Source organism: Numida meleagris, chromosome 5, assembly GCF_002078875.1.
Source record: "Numida meleagris isolate 19003 breed g44 Domestic line chromosome 5, NumMel1.0, whole genome shotgun sequence".
Classification (NCBI taxonomy): Eukaryota; Metazoa; Chordata; class Aves; order Galliformes; family Numididae; genus Numida; species Numida meleagris.
Genome location: NC_034413.1, coordinates 46,659,745 through 46,683,160, shown reverse-complemented (window position 1 = coordinate 46,683,160; position 23,416 = coordinate 46,659,745). Strand labels below are relative to the sequence as shown.

Sequence of the window (23,416 nt, the reverse complement as noted above, 5' to 3'; positions counted from 1 at the left end):
GGATGCACTTGTATGGGAAGTGGTAAGGAGCTAAGGAAATTGGCATCCTCAGCTGCAAAGAACAAAGGGAAAATTCAGAACATCAGGGAGAGAGCGGAGAATGTATGGAGCAAAAGAAAACAGATGTGAAAGGATTTGTAAGTTGTCTCTCTAAACACACCGGTTGAAACCACATGAGCAAATGTAGATAGAGAAACACAAAGAATGAGGAGCAGTGTTTCCTTTTCATTTGGAAGAAAGGAGAGGAATCATTCAGGCCTAGACATGGGCCTGAACAAGAACACATACTTTACCACGTCTGGGACATTCCAACCAAATGCAAGGTACAGGCTTGATCCTCTTCTTCCAGGTGAGATGTATGAGGAAATGATTGTGCCTAGCGTGAAGATTCTGTGACTGTTCTTTTTTTCCATTTTGATTTAATGGTTTTCAATATAGTTACTGAAAAGGAACGGTTCTATACATTCCACCTTCAAAACCTAAAAATCCACCTCCACTTCCTCAAGCAGAAAAGTGGGAGCCCTTTGGAGGTGCAGCACAACTGCAGCCATAATAGGAAGGAGTGAGAGAAGCTGTGCATGCCTGGAAGTCCAAGAGCTTCCATGGGCTGCGTCATAAAAGGTAATAAAGTTACACTGCTAATTTAGGCCCTTGAGGGCAGAAATATTTCTCTGAAATACAGTTCAGCTTGTAAAATGTTTAATTCTGTTGATGCAGAGCTTTTGATGAAAGCTAGCCGAAGGGTATGTGCGCTCCCCAGTCAGCGCAAACGAGAGGAAAGCAAGCGCACTGTGCAGAGCCCAGCTGCATGATGGGCTGCCCAGGAGGGAGGGCAGGGAGGTGCTGCTGGAGTGGGCAGGGTGCCTTGAAGGCAGCAGAACTTTGCAAAATTCGTCAACTGCTTCGGCATCTGGCAGGGTTTCTGTTGAGCAATAACCACAAGATTGATTTGCCATTTATAATTCCTGAGAGAAGCTGGTGGTAACTGTTGTTTTGACTTTTGAGCATGTTCCTGTGAAACTGCTCAGATCTCAGTTATCAGTTGGAAATGCTATCCTATCAAGAGAGCTAAAATGAATTTCCCTTCAGGGTTGTCCCTGTGATAAGTTGTCATAAAATTTTAAGCCCTCTTCCGCTACTGCAGTGTAGAAAATATGATTAAGATCATTCCTTTTGCACGTCTTTTCAATGCTTTGTGTGTCATGTCAGTATACACTCAGAACAAGGGGACTTTGGGTCTTTATATTGGAGCTGGGATGATCCAAAAAGTACGTATGGATTATGCTTTCCTCTGTGCAAGGCTGTGTGTGTTGTAGGAGCCATTCAGGCTTGCTCAGCTGTGCTTTTATTTTGCTGAGCCTTGCGCTCACGGCTAGTAAACCACGGGAGAAATAACTTAATTTGTTAGCTTTGCTTTTCTTTATCTTGTAGTTAGAACGTTAAATGTTTTCCTTATAAGGCTTCCATGCTTCACCTTGTATGTGCCAGTGGCTTAATAAGAACATCTGCTGTCTTTCTGTAACAAATCCGATGATTTTTCTGTGCACGTATATTCAGTTGTATATATAAATAGAATCCAGGCGCCGTTAGATGCATATGAAAGCATACGTCAGATTGAAATGGTAACATATGAGGTTTTCTGCAGTTCATTTATGAAGTATCAAGTTAAAAATGAAGCTGTGAAGTAGCCAGAAAACTTTTTATTTCTGCAGCCAAAGGCATATGCTTGTACAGCCTAACCTAATTAGGTCTCTGATAGATTCTTAGAATGGTCAGTATTTCATGTGTTGTATCACTGCATGAGAGTCGCTTTTTCATTGTAGTTGGGCCTTTACACAGCAGAATGTAGGAGAGCATTGCTCCAGATGTCTGGCTCCTTTCACTGATTTTGTTGCTGTCTACAGCAGAATTTGAGTTTTAGCTCTGCAGCACAAATTTGCTTTGAATCTTTGGATGCCCTTAAACAGTGCAGTACTGCAGTACGTGTGGCTGTCTACAAAGTATGGTGATTGGAGTGGCTAGTTTAAGAGAAGCTATAAAGCAGTTCCAGCTGGAGAGCATTCTTGAGGTAAGCTCAAAATACCCTCCAAATTGTCAGCACACTGCTCGGGAAAAACACGAGAAACAAATCATCTTTAGCATACTTTGCTTCCTTTAATGTGCTTAGGGACACTGTAAATGGAAGCTAGTCCATTTTCAACAGTTTGCGTAAAGTTGTCCCTGGGTTTTCAGCCATTGTGAATAAACGCATCACACAGGATTGTTACTCTGAGTATACCTGTGTGTATTCCTGTGGACATATCGCTGTCTATATTTCAGTAAGTATTGTGTATCTGTCCATTAATATTTGTGCGGAACTGAGAGCTTTGGTTCTTGCAGTTTTTAATAAACATTGATGGTGTTACTAGTTTATACAGAACATTCAGTATGCTCCATCAAAATGGCAGCTCTAATTAGACTCCTTGAATTAGCTAATGGATTTTGAGAAAGATAGCTTACAAAGCTCTTACAGCTGTCCAAGATATTCCTGCCATGGCAGAAAGACAAAAGGCTGCTGGAAGCTACAGATTTTAACGCTTTAGAAATGCAGCTGACAGTTAAAAAAGATAAATTACATCTGTATTTTTTTTCCCGTAAAAGTTCTAATATTGGATTAATGTTATCCTCATAGTGATCATTCATTAAAAATGCCACAAGAAGAAAAACAAAACCACACCAACAACCCAACTTTATAATAAGGACGCATATCGACTGAGATCTATGACTTTCCCTGATACTTTGCAGATGAGATTAATTAATTAATTTTAATATAAACTTTATCTGTAATGGGATTACAGACGCAGAAACGTGGGAGTTGAGGTGTGTGCCTTATTTCTAGCTGGGCCAGATACTATAACAACAACCCACATAGAGGATTCGTTGCTGCCACTCTGCCAGTGGCACAAATTTGCATGTGTTTACACATGCAAAAAAAAAAAAAAAGCGGCGTGAAGCTTCTAGAGGTAATTTCTGGGAGAAAATGGGTAGTTATTCCTGGCTTTGTAGTTTTCCTCAAAATACATTTTAGAATGTGGACAGCATCGTCTGCTGTGAGCAAATTCTCAGATCCTTCGCTCTTCCCTCACAAGGGAGCACAGAAATTAAGACTGTGGTGAATTGTCACCTTCTCTCCCTCTGCTTTTGCTTTGTGTGTGCTAAAGGGAATTCCAGAGGGACTTTTGAATGGTTAATTCATTGAAAGTCTGTAGAGCACTTATTATTTCTGCTTTAGTGGTAGGTTTAATAAACTGTAGTGCAAAAAAGCAAGAGTCTGCAAATGAAAAAAACTGTCTGCCAGTCATAGGCAGGTGTGATAGCCATTAAGGAATAGAGCTTCATTTCCACACAAGAGTTTAGCATTCAGAGTGCTTTGTTGAATTGTTAGAGCTGCTGTAAATGGAGTTGGAGGGCTGAAAAACTGCTCAGTCTGTTGATGTGACCTATCTATTGTAAGTATGCCAGCTGCTTTACATCAGGAAAGTGAAATACCCCCTCCCAAGTCGTGTTGTAATACAAAGTGCCAAAAAAGGCAAGTACTTTGCCGTGTAAATCCAAAAGAAATTACCTTGGAGAGAAGGCCCTCAATTATGCCTTACACGTGACGTCTCTGTGATAGATAAAAGGCATAATTGATATCATCTTTAGTGAAGAAACCAGAATCTGTTTCATTGTCTAGAGGCTACTGAAAATACCAGGAAAATCTGTTTTTCATTATTTTCATTGTGTATTGTTTATAGAGAGTTTGGTTGTTGTCAGCAGCCGAGTCCCTAATCTCCCTGCTCTCCCAGCCCTTTGGAGACACGTGCACATCTCAGATCAGCGAGACGGCAATAAACTGGTCACTTGCCAGAAACAGGCATTGCTATTAACCAGCCCAAACTGGAAGGCGGCTTTTTTTATTATTAGTTAAAAGCTGATGATTACTTTTTTGATGAGGTACAACACACCGGGAAGGGAAAAAAAAAAAAAAAGCCTTTGAAGTAAAGATGACAAACTGTCTGCTATTGAGAAAGCATCTCTCCTTCTTGGAGCAGCATACACTATATCTGCTGTTATGGTGGAGTTAAACCTTAGTGGGCCAACTTAATTTCCCTAAAGCAACAAATTAGGCTATACTTCCCATTATTTCTGGCCAACTGTATATAGATTATCAAGGGAGTAATAGAGGTGAGAAGTGGCCTGGATTGAAGTGATGGTGTTCAGATGAATGTCTAGGCCATCTGCCACGGCAAACAGGAAAAGGTGTTGTATGTCATGTGAAAGGAGGGAAACATAAAAGGATGCTTTATGTCAAGCCACTGAGAAGTATTTTATAAACAGTTTGGAAAAACTGTAAGTGATACAAATCTGTTGGTCTCAGTCCACACATAGCTCTGGTGAGGCTTCTGTAAACATATTATGAGCTATTTGGGGAAGGAAAAGGTTAATGGCTCTGCTAATTCATATCTTGCAAGGCTCACTCTCCTTCTTTCTTTGCAACCTAAGAATATCATCTTCTTTCTCTTCAGTAAGCTCCTGATGTCAAGGGGTCAGCAGAGATGTTACAGGGTCAATAGGACTCACTTTACATCCAGACAAATGGTAGTCATGTGCTGCCCTAGGAGTCTTTGACCTTTTGGACATTAGTGGTTGTACTGCTTTTATGTTAGCCTAAAGAATTGAAAGGTGACAGCATATGTTAGGCTGGAAGACAGTTATGACTTTGTTAAGTATTGTAAAGCAGATGCAGAGTATCTGTAAAATAGACTCAGAGACTTAAGTATACAAGTTCAAATAAACTCAAACAGATGTAAATAGCTTCTTCAGTGTAGTTTGCTTTCTTGTAGTTCATCTGTGATTCTTGGCTTTGTATTTATGTACTTAAGGATAGAGAGAATCACATCCATCTATTGCTTCTCGAGGCAGCCCATCCATGTAGACTTTCTGTGGGTCTACACGGGACTGGGCTCACTGTCTTACTTCCAGCCACTCTGCACAGGTTTCCTAGTCAAGTGTCCTGCTGGGATTCCTTTGACACTGGTGAAGTCCATAATTGATATGCACAGTGTATATTCCTGCCCAGACCAAGAAAGCAAGTGTTGTGGAGACCAATACAATCATTTGCGTGGATCCAGTAACTAGAGAGACATGGCTCTTGAACTGGAACCCCAGCTGGGTGTGCAGAGCTGAAACCCAAGCTGGCCCTGCCTGAACATCAGATGATTCCCAGACTTACAAGGCAATGTCAGTGGTACCAACAAGGTTTTTCTGACAGGGCTTTTCTTGCAGTATAATTAATTTACTCAAGTGCATATGAGCAAAATTCTCTTCCTCAGTGGTTGACAAAGATGAAAGCTGAAATACTGTAGAATTACATTCTTATCATTGATTTTCTTTTTGTCACTTTCCACCATTCTTTTTATTCCTTTCTACTGTTGAGGTTGCAGAAATATCTTCATAAGCAGAGTGATACTTCAGAGCAGGAAGACAAGGGCCGGAATTGATAAGAGTAACGTACCAGAATGTTTATTTGTTATAACTCCAGAATGAAAGTTTTATCCTGAATGAAATACTCTCTTACATGCTCTGTTGGACTCCCTTACATAGTATATCTGGGCAGACCAGTATGTTCCCTTCAGGATATAAAACTAGGTTTGTTTTACAGCAAATTGTGAATGGAAGATTGTCCATTCTCTTGAGTCTGTGAATTAAATTGGGTTTGTTTGTTAATGGAAAATTCACTAAAAGACTCTTTAAAAAAAAAAAAAAAATGGAAGCACAAGTAGTTTGTTTAGAGGCTGACAGTCAGCTGGGTGAAATCAGCATTTGAAGTAAGTGGATGGCAAAAAAGCCCTGTGCAATATTAATGTGTTTAGGAAAACCACTGGAAACAAAATGTTTATTGCCTCTTTAAATGTATGTTTATATACAGCTTCAAGTGGTTTGTCGTCATCTGTACATGCAACACTTGCTTTTAATTTTGTACTATCTAGAGAGCTGCAGTAAGAAGTCATTAATTTAAAAAATGACATTTTCAACCTGAATGATTGAAATCCAGATTAGCTACTCAGAGGGAGAATAGAGGGGAGATTTTATTGTGTACAGCCTGAGCCATCTGTATTAAATGCTGATGATGATGTTTTGGTTCTTAGAAAAAAATAACTTGTCATATTGAGAATATCATGTTATTGCTATGGTGCTTCCTCATCTAGCCCTTCAGAGATGACGGGATGGAATTTCACAGTCTTATTTTACACAATGTTAAAGGCAGCTTCACAATACGTCTGTGCCAAAGTACAGGTTCCATTTTGTTTTGGGACACCTGCGCCGTTTCGCAGCAGTGCTCCTTGCAGTCACAGTGGGCAAGGTGGAATGTGCGTTGTGACTTGGGCAAATTCGGGTATAAGGCAGAAAAACAGGATTTTTGGCAATAGTTCATCTAGTCAGCAGTACAGCAAGCCAGAAGCCTGGAGTGTCATGATTTTTCTTCCAGGACTATAGAAAGCAAAACTACAGAAGGGCAGATGGGAATGCGCTTTGTCCTCTTCTATTTGTTCATATGAAATAATCACTCTTTCACTCTTTTTTTTTTTTTTTTTTTGTAATTATTACTTCCAAAGAAAGGCCCTTACAGTATGTGCAAGGGAGGAATTGGGGGGCTGAGAAGCCCATGAATAAAAGGAATGACCCGAGGCTGGGAGCATGCTGGGACCAGTGGCACCTGGGTGGTTGCACGGCTCTCTGAAGACCATGTAGCGCAGGGAGTTGCTTCAGGGTAGTGAGTTGTGCACTACAGTAGATACGATGAGGACTGTGATATTTATATCTCCTAAAGGAGGGAGCACTACATTAAGTGTAAAGCTACCGTAAAAGGAATTTGTCTGTGGTGCTTACTAGGGTGGATAAAAGCTTCAATAATTCTTCTTAATATAAATTGACTTTGGTTGGAGTGTTGTTTTTGTTTTTCTTCTGTAAGTTCAGGTTCCTTATCACTGTAAGTAGTCACGCATCCTAAACATTTGAACTGGTATTCATTTGCTGTTTCCCCGTCTGAGAACTGCTATCTGATCAAACCAATATTTTTTAATTATGTATTTATAGGCAGATGGAAGAATAGTTTACAGTCAATGTATGATCTTCTCTGCAAATCTTGGAAAATTGTGTTGTTGTTTTTTTTAATATTGCCTTATCGGTTTCTTTTTTTTATTACTGATGACTTCATTCTGTTTGAATTCAATGCTTCAGTTTCTTTGGGGTAAACTAATAGATTATGTATGCGATATTTGCACAGTGCTGATTGAATTCATCTGGTGAGTTCAAATGTGGTTCATATATTCACATAATTGTCAGGAGCCAACTTGAAATTCAGAACTGTTTCATGAGCCTTGCACAGGGCATCATATTCATCTCATATTTCTCAGGAGTGGGTAAAACTTTCATGGTAAGCTAGATATGTGGCTCTTTCAACAGCTTTTGCTTTTGTGCCTGTAAATGGTGATGGAGAAAAAAATTAGATGTGACGTTTTAACTGTTTCTTGAAAAAATGAAGCTGATCGTCCTCATTCCTATCCACTACTCCCACCTTCCTATCAAATTCTGGACTTGCTGGCCAGTTCTGACCGCATTTGACAGGTGATTAGATGTTCAAAAGATAGAAACTGTGTGAAAATGATCAGCCTGCTGGAGGGGTCCAGATGAATGCCTGTGCTGGGGAGAGGCTCTGCGCTGTGAAATGTCCCATCACTAGACGCTGGAGAACTCACAGCAGAGGAGCGGAGGAAATCAGGTTTCACTGAGCTGCTTGTTTCCACAGAGATTTTGCTTTCCGTGTGCCGCTATCTTTCATTCAAATGTTCCTACTCATGCTCACAGTGAGGTTTTGTACTTAATATATTATGTGGTATGGCAGAGGTTTACCAATGACAGAGCTGTCAGGCCCAGACTCTTAATATATATTTAAAATCAGCTTGATCTCTGCATTTGACCTACAGCTACTTGCTGGCTGGATTGGCCTAAGCATGGGGAAGTTCACCTATGGGAGACCTGCAGTAAATGGAGCACATTTGACACTTTGCTGGAATGAGTCAATAAAGCTCAAATTTCGTAAAAAAAAAAAAAAGAAGAAAAAGAAAAAAGAAAAAACCCTTACAGTACTTTCAGTTTACCTCTTAAGCCAAAATACCTGGAGGTAGAAGGGGGATGTGACCTTCAGGCCGCTGGTCACAGATGCTAATTTCGTTTGCAGAGAGCTGCAGGGAGCCAGCTCAGCTCATGGAACAGGCCCTGTTGTGAGGATCTCAGCATTTCCTTCTCCCAGCTAGGCCAGCTTTGGGTAATGGCGCTGGTAAAGCAACAGGAACAGAATTGTACTTTGGGCCTTATCTGCCTGCTAGCAGCTCTAATTAAAGTCTTTATCTGTAGTCACAAGTGAAGTCTGGGGATTTCACAGGTATTGTATTGCTCATGAACAGTGGGCCAAGCTTCACTGTTCTAAGTGGTATCCCCCATTAGCTAGTCCTTAGTTTGAGTGTTTTGCAAAGTGGAGATGGTTCTCTGCTATTTGACAACAATTCATGCAAGGAACAGAGGCATTTATCTGTGGAAAGAGTCGTAGGGAAAAGGGAATGTACTGTTTTTTTTCAATACTCCACGATGTTTGTGCAAGCTTTCTGCACTGTCTTGGCAGATGATGAGAAAAATGTCCGATGTTCTGGAAGAGCTCAGTAAGTCAGCCAGAGAAGCTTGAAACCTCAGGGGCTTTGTAGAATAGAGGGGCTGGGTAACTTGGGATCTGGGGAAGACAAGTAATTTAATCATTTCATTTTTCGTGGAAACACACTGGTGCTGCCAGGAAACACTTCTATCCCTGCATATTCTGTTGCACTTGCACCCTATGTGGGATTCCCCTCCACTGGTAATTAATTTCAAAAGTAATTTATCCACCACTCTAGATTGCTATTTGCTAATAGAAAATATGTATTATTTATCTGATGGGTTTATGTCTAGTCTTCTCTATGTACTTTCCAGATTCAGTTTGCTATTCAATTTATGCAAAAGGCTTACCTAGATTCTGGCCAGCTCTTAGTGGAGTGCGGTGTGACAAGATGTTCCACTGAGTTTATGTGAATAAATCTGTATCTCTGTAGCCCCTTTCTGGTGAGGCAAAGCTGAGGTTAAGAGAATATATAAATACACACTGCAAGAACAGCAGTGTGAGTTTAGAAGTTGCCACAAAGAAGTCCTGCAATTCCCTGTGAATGATAGTGCATGCAACTGAGCCTCACAGTCGGTATTCATCCCAGTGCTGGCTAGAGAAGAGCTGCAAATAGGTTGGAGAAGCTTTTAATTTAGTCATTTTCATGTGCCTGTATTTTATTTTACTAGAATTCCTAGGGATTTTCAGGATTGTTTTTTAATCCTTCCATGAAGCAACTCCACTAGCCTTTACCAAGGCAGCTTGTAGTGAGTGTATCCAGCATAGAAGTGAGTCTTTGTCAAATTGCTAATTAATTACTACCTTTAAAAAAAATGGTGTCAAAATTTAGTAGCGTGCTTTGCCATCTCTTTTGTCTCTCCTCTATATTCATGGCTGATGTTTTTGTTCTTCATATAGTTGGGAGCAAGGTTGTTTTTTATGAGATAAAACTTTTTTCTGTGCTTCTCTGTGAATATTGTCTATTCTTTACCTTGAACAAATGTAATTTTAGGGAAATTCCACATTTAGCATGGGAGCAAAAGGGAACATTTTCCTGGCAGCTTATCATCATCATTATTATTAAAATATGATAGCCATTTATAGCTGCTCATAGGAATGTTAAAAGTTTCCTTGTGCTCCCCCATCTGTCTGCATCCATCTGTTGTCTCTTGTCTTGTGCTGGAATTGTGAAGTTTTTTGGACAGGGGCAGCTTTTTTAAAAAAGGGGGATCAAATTCACAATTAGGAGTTTTTTAAGTGGGAACGCAAAAATAGGGCTGATGTGAGCCAGTGGGCACTATGGAAATTAAAGGAGTCAAATATTCACAGTCGGTTTGTCTCAGGTGTGGCATTGCGTGCGTTCTCATGTGGGCATCTGAAAAGTATTTTAATGTATGTACATATATGAGCTTTATTTAGCATCTTTAATCTTTCTCAGTGGCTGTGCAGGTGGTGGGAATGCTGACCGAATCCAGAAGTTACGGAAGGAGTACCATCAGGCCAGGAGAGAGGGCTTACCTTTCTATGAAGACGATGAAGCAAGAACACAGCTGTCTGATTGCGACCACCGTTGGGTATGTCCACAATGTGCTGCACAGGGCTGTTGCAGTGTTCAGGGTTTAAAGAAGAAGCTGATTTCTTTGTATTTTCCAGAAATCCTGTGTCAGTTTACCATGAATTTGAGGGGCTTACAGAATTGAAGAAATCTTTAATGCCAACCCCCCTACCTCAAGAAAACACTGATAACATGAAAACTTGGCTGAAAATACTATGCTTATTTACTGCCTTTGATCTAGGCTCAGGTTTCCTCTCTCCTGAGGTCCAAGATACGCAGTCTTTGCCAAACTTTGTCACACGTGGTGGCATCAAGGCTTTGCAGCAGGCTTTATGGTACTCTGGCAGTTCCTCCAGTGTTTCCCTGGGTTAATGACAGCACTGGAAGAACAGGCTCTCACTGTGCTTAGCTGCAAAGTCTATGCCTACCCCGCCCTTCCTTCTGCTCACAGGGCAATAGCGATCTGGCCGTGATGCATCCTCAGTCACTTCCATAAAGTGAAAAATGGAATAATTTGCACCTACTCCATCAAAAGATCTTAAAATGTTTTACCACTATGTTGTTATGGTGGTCAAATGTTACAGATATACTGTATTCAGATTATACACCTTGGACTCTCCCTACACAAAGACATATTGTCTACTCACTGCTGAAGAGTAACCTGTGGTAGAACCAGAAATAAAGTCAAGAGTGCTGGATTTTTTTTTAAGTATTAAATAAATGCAACAGCTGTAGTTTATGGGATTACAATTATGGCACTCATGAGCTCCACCTGAGCAGATTTCAGAGTTGGACTCTTTTTACAAGTAATTATAATCAACCGGCATTCAAAAATGATATGATGCAATGTATGCTAAATTTGAAATTTTAGTTAAAAAAGAGGCATGTTATATTAAAAATCTTTGGAATCTAAGTACACCTGGGCTTGGAGCTAATACTGTTTTTAATGTACTCCAAACTACTGGTGCAAATGCTGAAGTGAAATCTTTCAGTGATTGGCGTTATAGACCAAAAAATTCCTATGTGAGACTATAGACTTCATTGCAATCACAAAGATAAAGTTCAAAGGGGTTGTTTTTACATAAATCATCATCTTTATTTGTTCATTAACCTCTCCTCCAAAAAAAAGTTGTATATATTATTCAGAATCAGTTACTGAAAACTTCGCGTCCAGCAAAATAATTCTTCCCTTAGAGAAGTTAACTTCAATCTACTGCCTTAAATTTTATGACCTGAATTTGCCATTCTTCTTCTGAATAGCTTTTGTAAACTGAACTAAGAACATTCATCAAATGCTTCTTTCTGTTGAAATTGTGTGGCGTGTAAAGTGTCCTGACACAGAGGCCCCAGTACGGCCTAGTGGTACCTCTTCAGCAGACTGAGGTTTTTTGCTTCTATCTGAAACTGATAATGCTTTATTAATCCTCAGAGAAGGCTGATATTTATGGCCCAGAGCAGTTTCCTAAGATTCACAAAGGTTTCATCCAGGTAATCCTTTTTAAGCCTTTCCTATTAGGTATAATACCAAGATTACTGATTTCCAAAGCTTTACTTTTACTATGCGGCAAGTTGTCCTTAATCAGAGCAGCTGAAAGGGAGCTTTGAGTATCTCAATCTTGAACTGATTAATAATAACGGCATCAGGATTGTTTATTTTAGTCCTTCAAATACAAAATATTTTTAAACATTTTTATTGTGAGGAATTGCAGTCCGCTTAAAAATCAGTTTACCTTGAGGGCTTTAATACTGAAGTTTGTTGCTGCAACAGTTTCTCTAGTTGAAGTGGTTTACAAATTTCAAAGACTTCTGGTCTCATCATTGCAACAATATCATCCATTGATCCACCCAGCCACGCTTTCATAGGCAGTCTTTTAGTCTGTAAAATACTGCAGCCATAGCTTGCTCTCTTTTGACTCCTGGCTGAAATGTCTTTAATTCTACTCTGACATGTGATTTTGCCCTTAAAATATATGTTACATCAATCCATTCAAACAAAAGCAAAGGATCAAAATTAGAATCAAAATATTCAAAGGAAAGCAAATGTCTCAAAGCATCTTGCCAGGAGAGCCCTCAAGATATTTTATAAGCAATGTCATGTCACCCGCCTCGGGCTGCTGACCCTCAGTAGCACAGTGCAGTACAGACAGAACACCAGCCGTTTTTTTCCATCTTTACTCAATCAATGAATAAACGTGCTGATGATTAATTGCATAATTGTAAATAAAAACTTACTCTAATCTTCAGAACGTCAGAGCTTTCTTTACAGAACTGGTAGACAGCTGGGGAGGAGGAAAACCTTCTGGTACAGGTTTTCTTGCTTCACACAGGAGGTAATGTCACCAGGGAAGCTGCAGCTGGAAAGGAGATTCTGGGTCTCTGCATATATTTTTAATACTTGATTAGTTCTTTCTTTACTTTTGTCAGTCAATTGTATTACCTAAGCCAGCTTTTCTATATGATGTCTTTCTAATGTACAGCAGCTGCTGTAATCACTGCTCACCATCTCACGAAACATGCAGATAAGTTGGGAAATAACAGAGGATAATTTCAGAAGACGCTATCCTGTCACAAATCAGCAGCCTCAGAAATGGATGCTGGGTCTTGTCCTCCAAAAAAGTATCTGAGAACTCATGAGGCAAATTTCTATCTGATAAAGCTGACATTGACAAGTGGCCTTTAGTTGACTCTGTAATGGGACAGAATTTCTAATAGAAGGGGTATTTCTAACAATCTACTTTTTTTTTTTTTAAGTGGGATAAATCAAGTTAAACTGCAAAGCTGACTAAAAAGCCAGCATTGTAAGGCAAAATGATCTCATGACAGGCAATTGGGATCCATAAATGTTTAAAAATAAGGTCAAAAATTCATTTTAAATAGGCCTGCTATTCTCTCATCATCCATTCTCCCCCCATGTATCCATTTTCCAGTCCTCTTCTGTTCCTCTCATCTGTTGCTGGATGAATTCTTTGCTCTCTTGTGCCTTCATTCTGCTCTCCCTTCCCCACAGTCTGTTCTTTTTCTTTTTGTAGGTAACTGAATAATTCAGTTTAGCGTGTCTCCATAAACAGACACTTGTATACAGCGCTGTCTGTGCTATAGAGCCAGATCCTTCAAAATTCATTTCCACTTCCTTTGTGCTTTGTTTGTTGTTCAGTTTTGTGTTCTTTGGACTCCTCTGCACCTGCTCCCCCCTGCCCCTGCCTCGCTTCTCAGAGTTACAACTAGGAAAATGATGGGCATGGTTTTACAGGGTGGATCACAAGGCTTAAAGTAAATCCCAGCTAGATCTAGTTAACCAAAGAATAGGGAGAGGGTAAGTGTAAATGCTGTTCAGGAAAAAAAGGATGCCTGTTGTTGTCAGTATGCTGTGAGATTACCCTAAAAATTTCTGACACTTAGGATGTCTGTTAGGAAGCAATCACCTCAAGACAGAGTTCAGACTTCTACGTACATGTTGATGTCTTAGTAGAACATCAAATAGAGAAAGCACCCATGAAAATATTGTATACAAACCTAATCCTAAATCCATTGGGACTACAGAAAAAGGTGTAATACATCTGTGTATGTATTACCAGATACTGTAGTATCAGTGAGACGCTGAGAGAACCACAATAAGCTGCAAAAAATGTCGGCAGTCTCCCTAGGAGTTGGAGAGCCTTTTTATGAAACACTCTTTTTTCAGGGATTTAGAGTCGTGGAGTAGCAACAGATCATGAGAAATAGAGAAGGAGATGTCAAGATAAGCTACAAAGTATGCATGTACTCTTCTATTTAAGAACATTTAAATAATGAGGAATTAGTCATGTATTTGAGGATTTACTTGGATTGTCTTACAGACTTTGTACAAATCCAGTTATTTAACATCAGTTCTTTCCTTCAGGGTGGCAGTAAATTCTTGAAATTCTATCTTTATTGTGTACCTTTGAGGAGTACAAGTATGTCAACCGTTTTCGGGCATTTGGCCCGGTTCCGTGACAAAGGGGACAGGGGACCCACAGGCCCCCGCCCCGGGAAAAGGGAAAAAGGGTAAGGAGATGGCCCTGAGAGCAAAGAACAGGGGCAACAATCTGAGGAGAAACAAACTAATTTACTAAATAAGATATCAGAATGCAAAACAACGCACTATAATACAATATAATTACAATTTAAGCTGATAAATCCAGTACAGAGAGAGAGAATGTCCCAGAATCAAGGTAGGCCTTACTCTACTACCGACGATAAGATGGCTGGAGAGCGAGGTGCTGCCAGGACAAGAGACGGGGGGAAAAAGGGACAAGGTCTTGTGATCTGCAAGCTTTTATCTTTTCCCTCTGGCTGGAAATGGTAACAGAGGAGCAAAGTACCGTGGGGAATGTAGTAGTCCTTCTCTTCTGAGAACCAGGTACATCCACTACATGATGTTATGATGTGGAATACCAATAACCGAAAATCACAAAACCATGACAAAGTAACACAGGCCACATTGCAAATCGTTCTTCACCTGTTAGTGACCACATCAGCTTTGTTGTTCTAAACTTCATATTTAGTGGTTCTAAGAGCTGCTTTTTTATTTGCAAATCAGGTTTGTACGTTGAAAAGTAGCCTAAAGATGTAAGAAAATCTGCCTCTGGATACTTGCTGTGGACATTTTGATTGAAGTAAATCTGTAATGTACTGAGTTTTGTCAGCTCCCAGTTGAGAGTACGGAAGAAGAATCACGCCTGTCTGTGCTAAAGGCCAAGTACTTTATTGTGTGCCTGGCAGAAAGCCAAGCCTAAGAATCAAACAGAAAAAAAAAAAAAGAAAGGAATGTTTAAGACTGAATTATTTTTCCATAATGTGTCAAAGGTTTCTATGCTTACTTCGGGAAGAATAAGGATTTGTTGGCACTTTTTGTGACCAGTTAATTCTGGGTTCAGGATGCTGCATGTCAAGTAGGTTGGGTTCCCAAATCACACTAACATTTGTATCAGACCATGGTTAGAAACCAAAATTCCAATTTCCAGAATAACAACATTCCTGTCTTCTAGTGCAATGGGAGAAGTGATAATTTTATGTACTTTGTGAAACCTTATAGCAGAAACTGCTGTGAATTCAAGACTTTGAGCCCACAGACTATTAGTCAGTAAAAAACATTGAATTAAAAAAAAGAAAAAGACAATGACTTAAGGCATAATTGCTTTGAAAACTCTGGATCAGAAGTATTTGAGTATATGTTTTTAAAACATATTAATTGACATGATCTGAAGCGTTTTGTGAGGATGCATGATTAGCTCACCAATCAAAAACTTTTTATGGTCTCTATCTCTGTATGATGAAAGCTTCAGATTGGGTTGTATTCTAAAAAGCTGTTCTAAGCAAACAGAGAGATTTTGAAATTTGCAGGCTGGATTTGAGGGTAGGTTTTGGGGGAAATTATTTTAAAGAAATCCCTGCCAAATCTCATGTGAAAAATAAACTATTCCAAATGGCACATGCAAGGAGAGCCAAATTCAGCTCCATTAATACTAGTAGTAATTAGTGATTCTTATACTTGTTTGGAGTCATTCCTACTTACACAAGGGTTGAATTTGGCATAGTGAAACTGAACCAGAGGGGAGTCTGAAATGCTCTTGTCTTCATGCTAGCACTATGTACACACTCTTGTTTACCAGGGGGGAACAGTTCTGGTGCCATATGTCGTCTTATCTCACAGTTTATAACCTAGAATATTCTGTGAATTCCAGAAACACATCATGTCATCTTTTCCACAAGGTACCTAATCACATGGCTGCTTTTTGTTTTATTTAATCACAAGGGGGTGATTCTGAGGACAAACTTGGAAGTTTTTCTCTTACTTCATAGAGATAGCAGGAGAAAGCAGGAGAAAAGCAGGTGGCCCTGCCGGGCTGCCTGGACATGGCCATCCTGCCGGGCTGGCTGCAGCAGAAAGCTGCACATTAACGCATGCTCTGGTGGTCATATCCCTCGCACCTAGGAGAGATTCTTCTGGCATTGCCCAAACTGAGAACTTGATTGGTATCACAGAGACCACAATAGCTGACACAGGTCGTGCTGATACATTATGAAGAGCCCCACAGGTTTTCTGTTTTATATGTTTTCCCTAATTTGCCAATATGTTTGGGAAGGCAGGAAACAAACCTCTAATTGGTAATTATATTGATGAGGAGAACAAGTAATCCATGCCATATAGCATGTGTGAGCTGCACTTGTGCACACAGACAGGACTGCGACTTTTATCCTTTAGGGCACAGCTGGATGGGCACAACGATAGTGTGTTCAGAGCTAGGCTGCAAACAGGCCTGTGAGCCTGTGCAAGGGCAGCATTGCAGGTTTCAGCAGCACAATCGCTGGGTCTTTGTGATTTGCCTCATTTTTTGGCAAGCTTCTGCCAGCATAGTCTTTAACAGTTGTCTAGCTACTTGTTCATCCCCATATAGGCACGTGACTATGTGGCCAATTCCCTTGAATGTGCGTGTACACTGTCAAATCTCAGGTCAGCATCACATGGCAAAAACAGAAGTGGATTGAGATTTTAACACTGAGGAGTTGCTAGAGCTCATACTTTGCACTTTGAACCTTCCCTTGCCTTTAGTGATAAGTACTTCTGCATGACAGCTTGGTCTCGACCTCTAGCAAGTCAGTGCCCCACATACTATAGAATCAAATACAGCTGCTCATGGATCTGACTACAAGGGTGAAAAAAAGTAGGTTTCCTTTCAAAATTGACCTCCTCTTTCTCAGGCTATTAGTGAGGCCTGCTTCAATTTCTGGAGGAGGCCCCAGTTACAACAGCACTCATTTTTTTTAATCACAAGACAAGTCTGTAATGCCATTGAAACTCATGGCTGAAGCTAAGCATGTACTTATGGTATTTATTAGATTGGGCCTGAAACCAGGCCTCATACTTGACCCTTTTTCTTAGGCACAGGCTGAAGGCTCTGCCTTTCCTACAAGGGATTCGGTGCGTTTTTCAAATAGATACTGACACGATTGACTTCTTTTTGAGATCTCAGAGTTTAATCTCCCTGGGTTATGTCCTTGTTCAGTATGCTGCTGATTAAAAAGAAATCTCTTCCCTCAAAAATATTGATGATCCAAAGAGTTGCCTAGCTACTGTTGTCTGAGACAGCAACCTGTGGCCGAGAGATTCTAGTCGTTGTCCAGTTCTGCCTGCTAGTGTTAATGTTTCACTGAAACATAATGATTTTGACAAAGTACTGCAAAATTTGACCATTTACCATACTGGAAAGTAGAATGACCTCAGAGAGGGAAACTGCAGCAGTTACCCAGAGTGTGCAGAACAGGGTTGAGCTTGAACAAAGCTGGGTCAAGCAATACAACTAAGTCATTGAGGCTGTAACAGGGTACAGATCTTTTGTTTTTTATAGATAAGTATGTGACAGAAGCCAGTGGACTTTCGATTACTTTTGACTTCTGGATTGAGATCTTACATTGTATATGTGTAGCACTTCTCATTATTGCAGCATAAGGTCTGAGCAGTAGGTCTTGAGTCTTCTTGAGTTTTGTTCAAGTTCCTCACTGCAAAATGCATTAGAAGAACTGCTTATTAAATTACATCATAGGCACAGTTTCAGCATCCAGGGTGTCAGTGTTCTGGCTACATTGTTGTCTTTCAGTTAAACACTAAAAAGTTCAAGATTTCTTCACAGCCAAGGTGTGAAAAGCAATTAGAATGTATCACTGGTTGCTGGATATAAGCAATTATCTATGAATATATAAAGGCTCTATTTTTTCTCAACAAACAGGCGACATTGTTATAATTATTTAAAATGAAAAAGAAAGTCACTGACTCAGACGTTGAGAGATTGGGTGGATAACTTTATTAGTTCCCAGTCTAAGGTCTGTAGTGCAGATGCTAATCTAATATCAAGATTGCATTAAAATAAAGCACAAAATATGGGAAGGAGAATGCCATTTACCCTGTAAGACTGATGCTGTACATGAGTTTGGCTTTTCTGCTCAGGATCAATTATTTTAAACTTCTAGCCTCATCTCTTATTATCAAAGATGCTTGTAAAAAGGAGTGCTAGCCCCTTTTATTCTTTCTCAATATGGGATCTAACTGAAACACAGTTTTTCTATTGAATGTGCCGAGTTTTGTGAAGTTCTGCAAAAGATAAAAATTGATTTATTTTATTGTTTGCTTTTTAAAAAACCTCTTCTAATGTTCTTGGTTTTATTTGTAAATTGAATCTGTTAGTAGGAATTTGCCAGTACAAAACTGTGTCTGATGTAATACCTACACTGTGCTACTTAATCTGAAGGGCTGATTTTGACTTTAAGACACGTGCTGTTCAGCAGTATTAATTAGCTATAAGAAAGCAGTGCTGTCTGGTTTTACAACTTTCCTGACAACCTGCTCTGAGTTAAGTGCCATGTTGCCCAATATTAAGTAGAGCCATTCTGGCTGAACTGTATGTCATAAGTCCTGTATAATTTAAGGTGTTTAGTCTTCTGTAATCCAAATGCTACTGGGTTGTCTGCCTTCAGAGGAGGAATATATGCCCTGGCTCCAAGGGGGTCCTGCTATTCAAGACAGATAAGTGAATAGTCCGGTGCCCCAGAATATCATAGATTTCATTAAGTAGTATATTAAATAGAACATGTGTTGTGAAAGCATACAACTGGGAAGAAAGACAAATAGTGGTATGTCTTCTAAAGCACTGTCTAGTGACTAATCCTAAGATTTTTCTCAGTATAGTCTTTTCATCTGTTTTCTCGATAGGCTGGAAATAATGATTGCCAAAATTACCAGTGTAAATAATGCACTGCTGTGTTAGGAAGACCAGTTCTGTGCATGACAAGTAACGGCAGTGGCTCTCAAGGAACATAGATGCTGGGAAACCAGGAGTGGATGTGTGCTTTATACCATCAAGTATTTCAAGAAAAGTCATAGCAGCAGACACCTAAACTGAAATTATGACTTAGGAGGTGCAAGATATAACTCAAAACAAGGCAAGCAAAGTGAGTTGAAGTTACTTGTGTTGCATTAAGCATGTCTATATCACATTATATTTATAATTTGATGATAACTCCTTCAAGATAAGATAAAAATGTGTAATTTGAAATACATGCCTCTACCTTCTATGCCTGGTCTGCCACCATCAAAACAAAGTCATTCTGGCAATCTAAATTCAATCTTTCCTGTGGAATGATTGTGAGGGAATTTAACAAAATGCTATCTGGTGGTACCCACCAGTGGATCAGCATTAACATTAACATTTGCATATGAAGCTAATTTTCAAAGTATTTCTCTTAATTTGCTAGGAAGATAACTGTCAAGTTAGCAATTAAACTGTAATTTGGTCACTGAGGTGTTTACACGGATTAATAGATCTCTCCCTTCAACGTATGCTCCTGAGTTAGAAATAATAGCTATACTGCGTAGTAGCATGACCCCACTTGAGTTTCACACACACATGCACAAAATCAAATTCCATCACATTTTAATGCAAATTTTACCTTTGCAAATGATGGCCTGAAAAGAATGAGTTTCCATGGTAACCTTAGGGGAACACATAACCTGTTTATCATAACTTCTCCATGAAACAAGACAGGGGGTGGGGAAAATGCTTTGATGTCAGCTGTATTTTTCTGTGGAGAGTGTTCTGCTGTAGTACATATAGAGAATTTACCAAAATGCTCCCGTACTGTCCTAAATAAACTTTCTTCCCTTTGTCAGAAGCAGTCATATGAAATAACATAGGAGAGAATGTCAGTAAGCAGTATTCACAACCATTTACTGGCCTTTCAGCTCCTCTCTAAACTTTGACGACTAAGTCAACATTTTGAAAGACCAGTCACAGATTAATACTTAAACCAGATCTCTTCCATCACTTTCTCACTCCTCGCTTTGCTTCCTACTTTACGTTTGGCCCTCAGGTATCTCAGCTGCCTTTCAAAGGCACTTTCAGTTTTCTGCTTTCTTGTTCTTCCACTTCACTGCTGAAAGTAGTGTTTGAAAAATGCCTTGAAATATCTCAACTCCTACATTGTGGGGCTACCACAGAAAAGAATGTATTGATTATACTTCACATTCAGCACTGACTTTCAGAGCTGAGGTGGTGGCTTCTGGAGCTGCCATTAGCGAGGAGTCAGTTTGATGGCTGTGAGCATCTGCAAGGTTGTATTTTTCCTGCAGATGCATAGTAACTACTGGCTAAAGGAAAGTATGTCTACAACATTTTTTTAAGGTCATTCAGAGTAAGGAACAGATGTTGAGGTTTTTCAGAATGCTGCTTTGAAGTGCCATTTAGGAGTCAACTGACGAGACTGACCCTATAGGCAGTGATTTTGGGACTGGAACACAGAGGAACCATTGCCCACAGTTACCCATCTGGTATCCATCTGGTACCAGCAAACAACAGACAGTACCAAATCACAGAGAAACTGTACCAACTGCTAAATTGGTATCAGCAAGCAAAGAAGGTCGCCACCCAACAGCAGTTGCAAGCAGGAGAAACGATGTCTGTAACATTTACAGACTGGTATCTGAAGATCCGGAGGAACCTGATGCCGTAGCATATGGAAAGCAATTCCTCTCTCTAAGCCTGCTTATGCTGATGTTGTTTGCTCAGTATTAATCCAAGTTTGGGACTTTTTTTGTTAACCATATTGAATTCGCAGTGTGGAGAGCTTTTGTCATAATGCCACTGAGAGAGCGCCTCTCTGTAGTGGCATCTGTGTTTAACAGGATTATGGTGGATTTAATAGCCTGTGCTACAAGCTAACCATTCACATTCTAGCAATACTGTTCCAGAGTGATGTCAAGTCACAATAGAAGGAGTTGAGGCTAACTTTTAACTCCATGACCATTCACTCTGCTCTTTCTCTTTGATGTGAACTATTCTTGGGGAAAGGTGTGGCAGGGGGTTATTTCCCAATTTTATTGCCATCTTCCGCTTCTTCCCTTTGTTCATTTTCCCCCTTTCTTCCTTCTTTTCTTCTCTTGAAGCAGTGTGCTGGTTTGTACAGTAGCTAAGTGTTTAGAATGTAATAATACAACAGCGAGAGATTTACTGCCTTTAGGCGCTACCCCTTCTACTCTTGAGGACCTCCAGCAAGGCATGATTTTATAGACAATGAAAGGCTCTCTCTCCCCTGTGAAGCTGCCTGCCTGCAGGAAGCTTTTCACTGTCTATTTCCACTACTTGCTCTGCAATTTAGTTTCATGCCCTGCTATTTCCCCCTTCCCTCCCTCTTTTTGTGCCGACATACACATGCACGTACCCCCTGCAAGTGCATTCAGCACCAACACCAGATGTAGGTAGGTAGGGCAAAATGGCATTATCTTAACATGCATGCTTAAAACCTCAAAAATACCCAAAACGTTTTCATTTGCCATCCTCAGCGTAAGTGGAAGTATTGATCTGTCCCCTGTTTGCTTTCCAGGTTCTGACACTGTCATTTCATTTTCCCTAAAAAGAACACAAGCTTGTATCTGTGCAGCGTAGAATGGCCATTACACCCTGGCACCAATGCCAAGAACTCTGCTGACTTAGCTAGAGAAAGATGCTGAAAGCCCCTGACTTTGAGAGAAAATTCAATTCAATTTACTTTGTACAGTCTCTCATGAAGTATTTCAAAATGTCTTATATCAGGAGATAACATAATGAGAAAATGCTTTAGAGAACTGGGTATTCAGATAGCAAGACAAAATGATACACAACAATGAACTGGAGTAAAAGAAAAGACGACTGTCATTTAAAAGCAGTAATCATCTGGATAAGTAGTCTTGTAAACTAATTACAGTGAGAAGAGAAGCAAAGAATGCAAGACTGGGAGGAACATGAAGCAGCTGAGTTTCAAACAGAAGCTAAGGCAAAGGACTGGTTTCGTTCAAGGCAGGGGGAGGAATGGTGCCTAGTATCATAAAACAACTACGAGAGATGCGCTTCAAAAAATGTATTCACGTGTATGTATTGCGTATGGTGTGTATTGCATCACTAATGCATCTCAGTGAAAAGTTAAATTATTCTCTCTAGCAGCCAGGAAGAAATTAATTACATTGGCCTGGTTCAGTGGAAGAGCAATTGAAATACCCCCTTGTAGTTGGAAAGAATCAATGCCGGTGCGTGCTGAGGTTTTTTTGTTTTGCTGCTTTCAAGTTTTGTGCTCAGCTCAAGGGCCTCTGTTTGCCTCTGCACTCTGAGAAGAGGTTTGCAAGTGAGGGTGTTGCAAATCTGGTGCTCATTAAAGACAATTAAGAAGTGGAATTAACCAAAACATATTATCCAACTAATGGAAGAAGAAGCCACCCACAGAGAAGGACACAGGCCAGGAAATGATCTCATTTTGCATGGTCAGAGGAAATCATAGTTATCCTGCACCGGGGATCAGGGATCACAGAGCTAGGGCTCAGAAAGCAGAGTATTGTCTTTGTGGGGCTGTGCAGTTTTGGCTTTGCCTCCATCTTTGCTATTTTCTCTCTAGTTTGTGTTGTGAGATACGGCAAACACTGAGAGCTTGTTTTCTACAGAGCTAAGGCAATTGCCATGTTTTTAAACAGTTATGGGAACAGCCTGCTTCCCTTTTAAAGTTCCATCTGTGTTTGTGTTTTCCTCAGTCTATTGCCTTTATAAAGAATTTTCCTTTCTCTCTAAACCATTAGTTTCACCTCCTTGAGCAAGGTAGGGCATTAGTAGGGAGAAGTAAATCCTGACATAATCAGCCTTGCTTAATTCCAGTGTGGAGCACTGCTGTCATCGGTGTTTCTGGCGCTCATTGCACTTGGGAGAAGAGATGACTGCAAATACGTGCACTAGTGTGTGTGTGTGTGGAATATAGAGAGGGAGGAGGGGAACATTTAATTGCCGAACAGTACAACTGACCAAGTGCTGTTCAGGCCTCATGCAACTGATTTTCTAAGTGAAAATGTTCAGAACTACTCACTGGCAAAGCTAAGATCATCAGTAACTCTGCAGCATGCTTCTGTACTTCTTATGGGGAAGAGGAAGGATGGTTTGATTACTATCTCTTTTTTCTTTTAGACAAGGTTGTTTTTCTCACCCAGGGGAAATGCATTCTAGCAGCATGAATATAACTATTAATCAACACTTAAGCAATAATCAGTGAATGAAAAATGATGACCAGAAACTGAAAATGTACTTGCATAACTACGTTGGTGCTTTTCCTTGGAGATCATG

General features: G+C 40.0%; 1 protein-coding gene across 1 annotated transcript in view; it reads left to right on the top strand.

The window, feature by feature from the left end:
• The window catches only part of PARD3B (par-3 family cell polarity regulator beta), a 374,909-nt gene that overhangs the window by 315,773 nt on the left and 35,720 nt on the right, over positions 1–23,416 (top strand). The window contains exon 21 of the mRNA XM_021398013.1: positions 10,152–10,287. Within this exon, the coding sequence (XP_021253688.1) occupies positions 10,152–10,287 (136 nt within the window). The remainder of the gene's footprint in view (positions 1–10,151; positions 10,288–23,416) is intronic.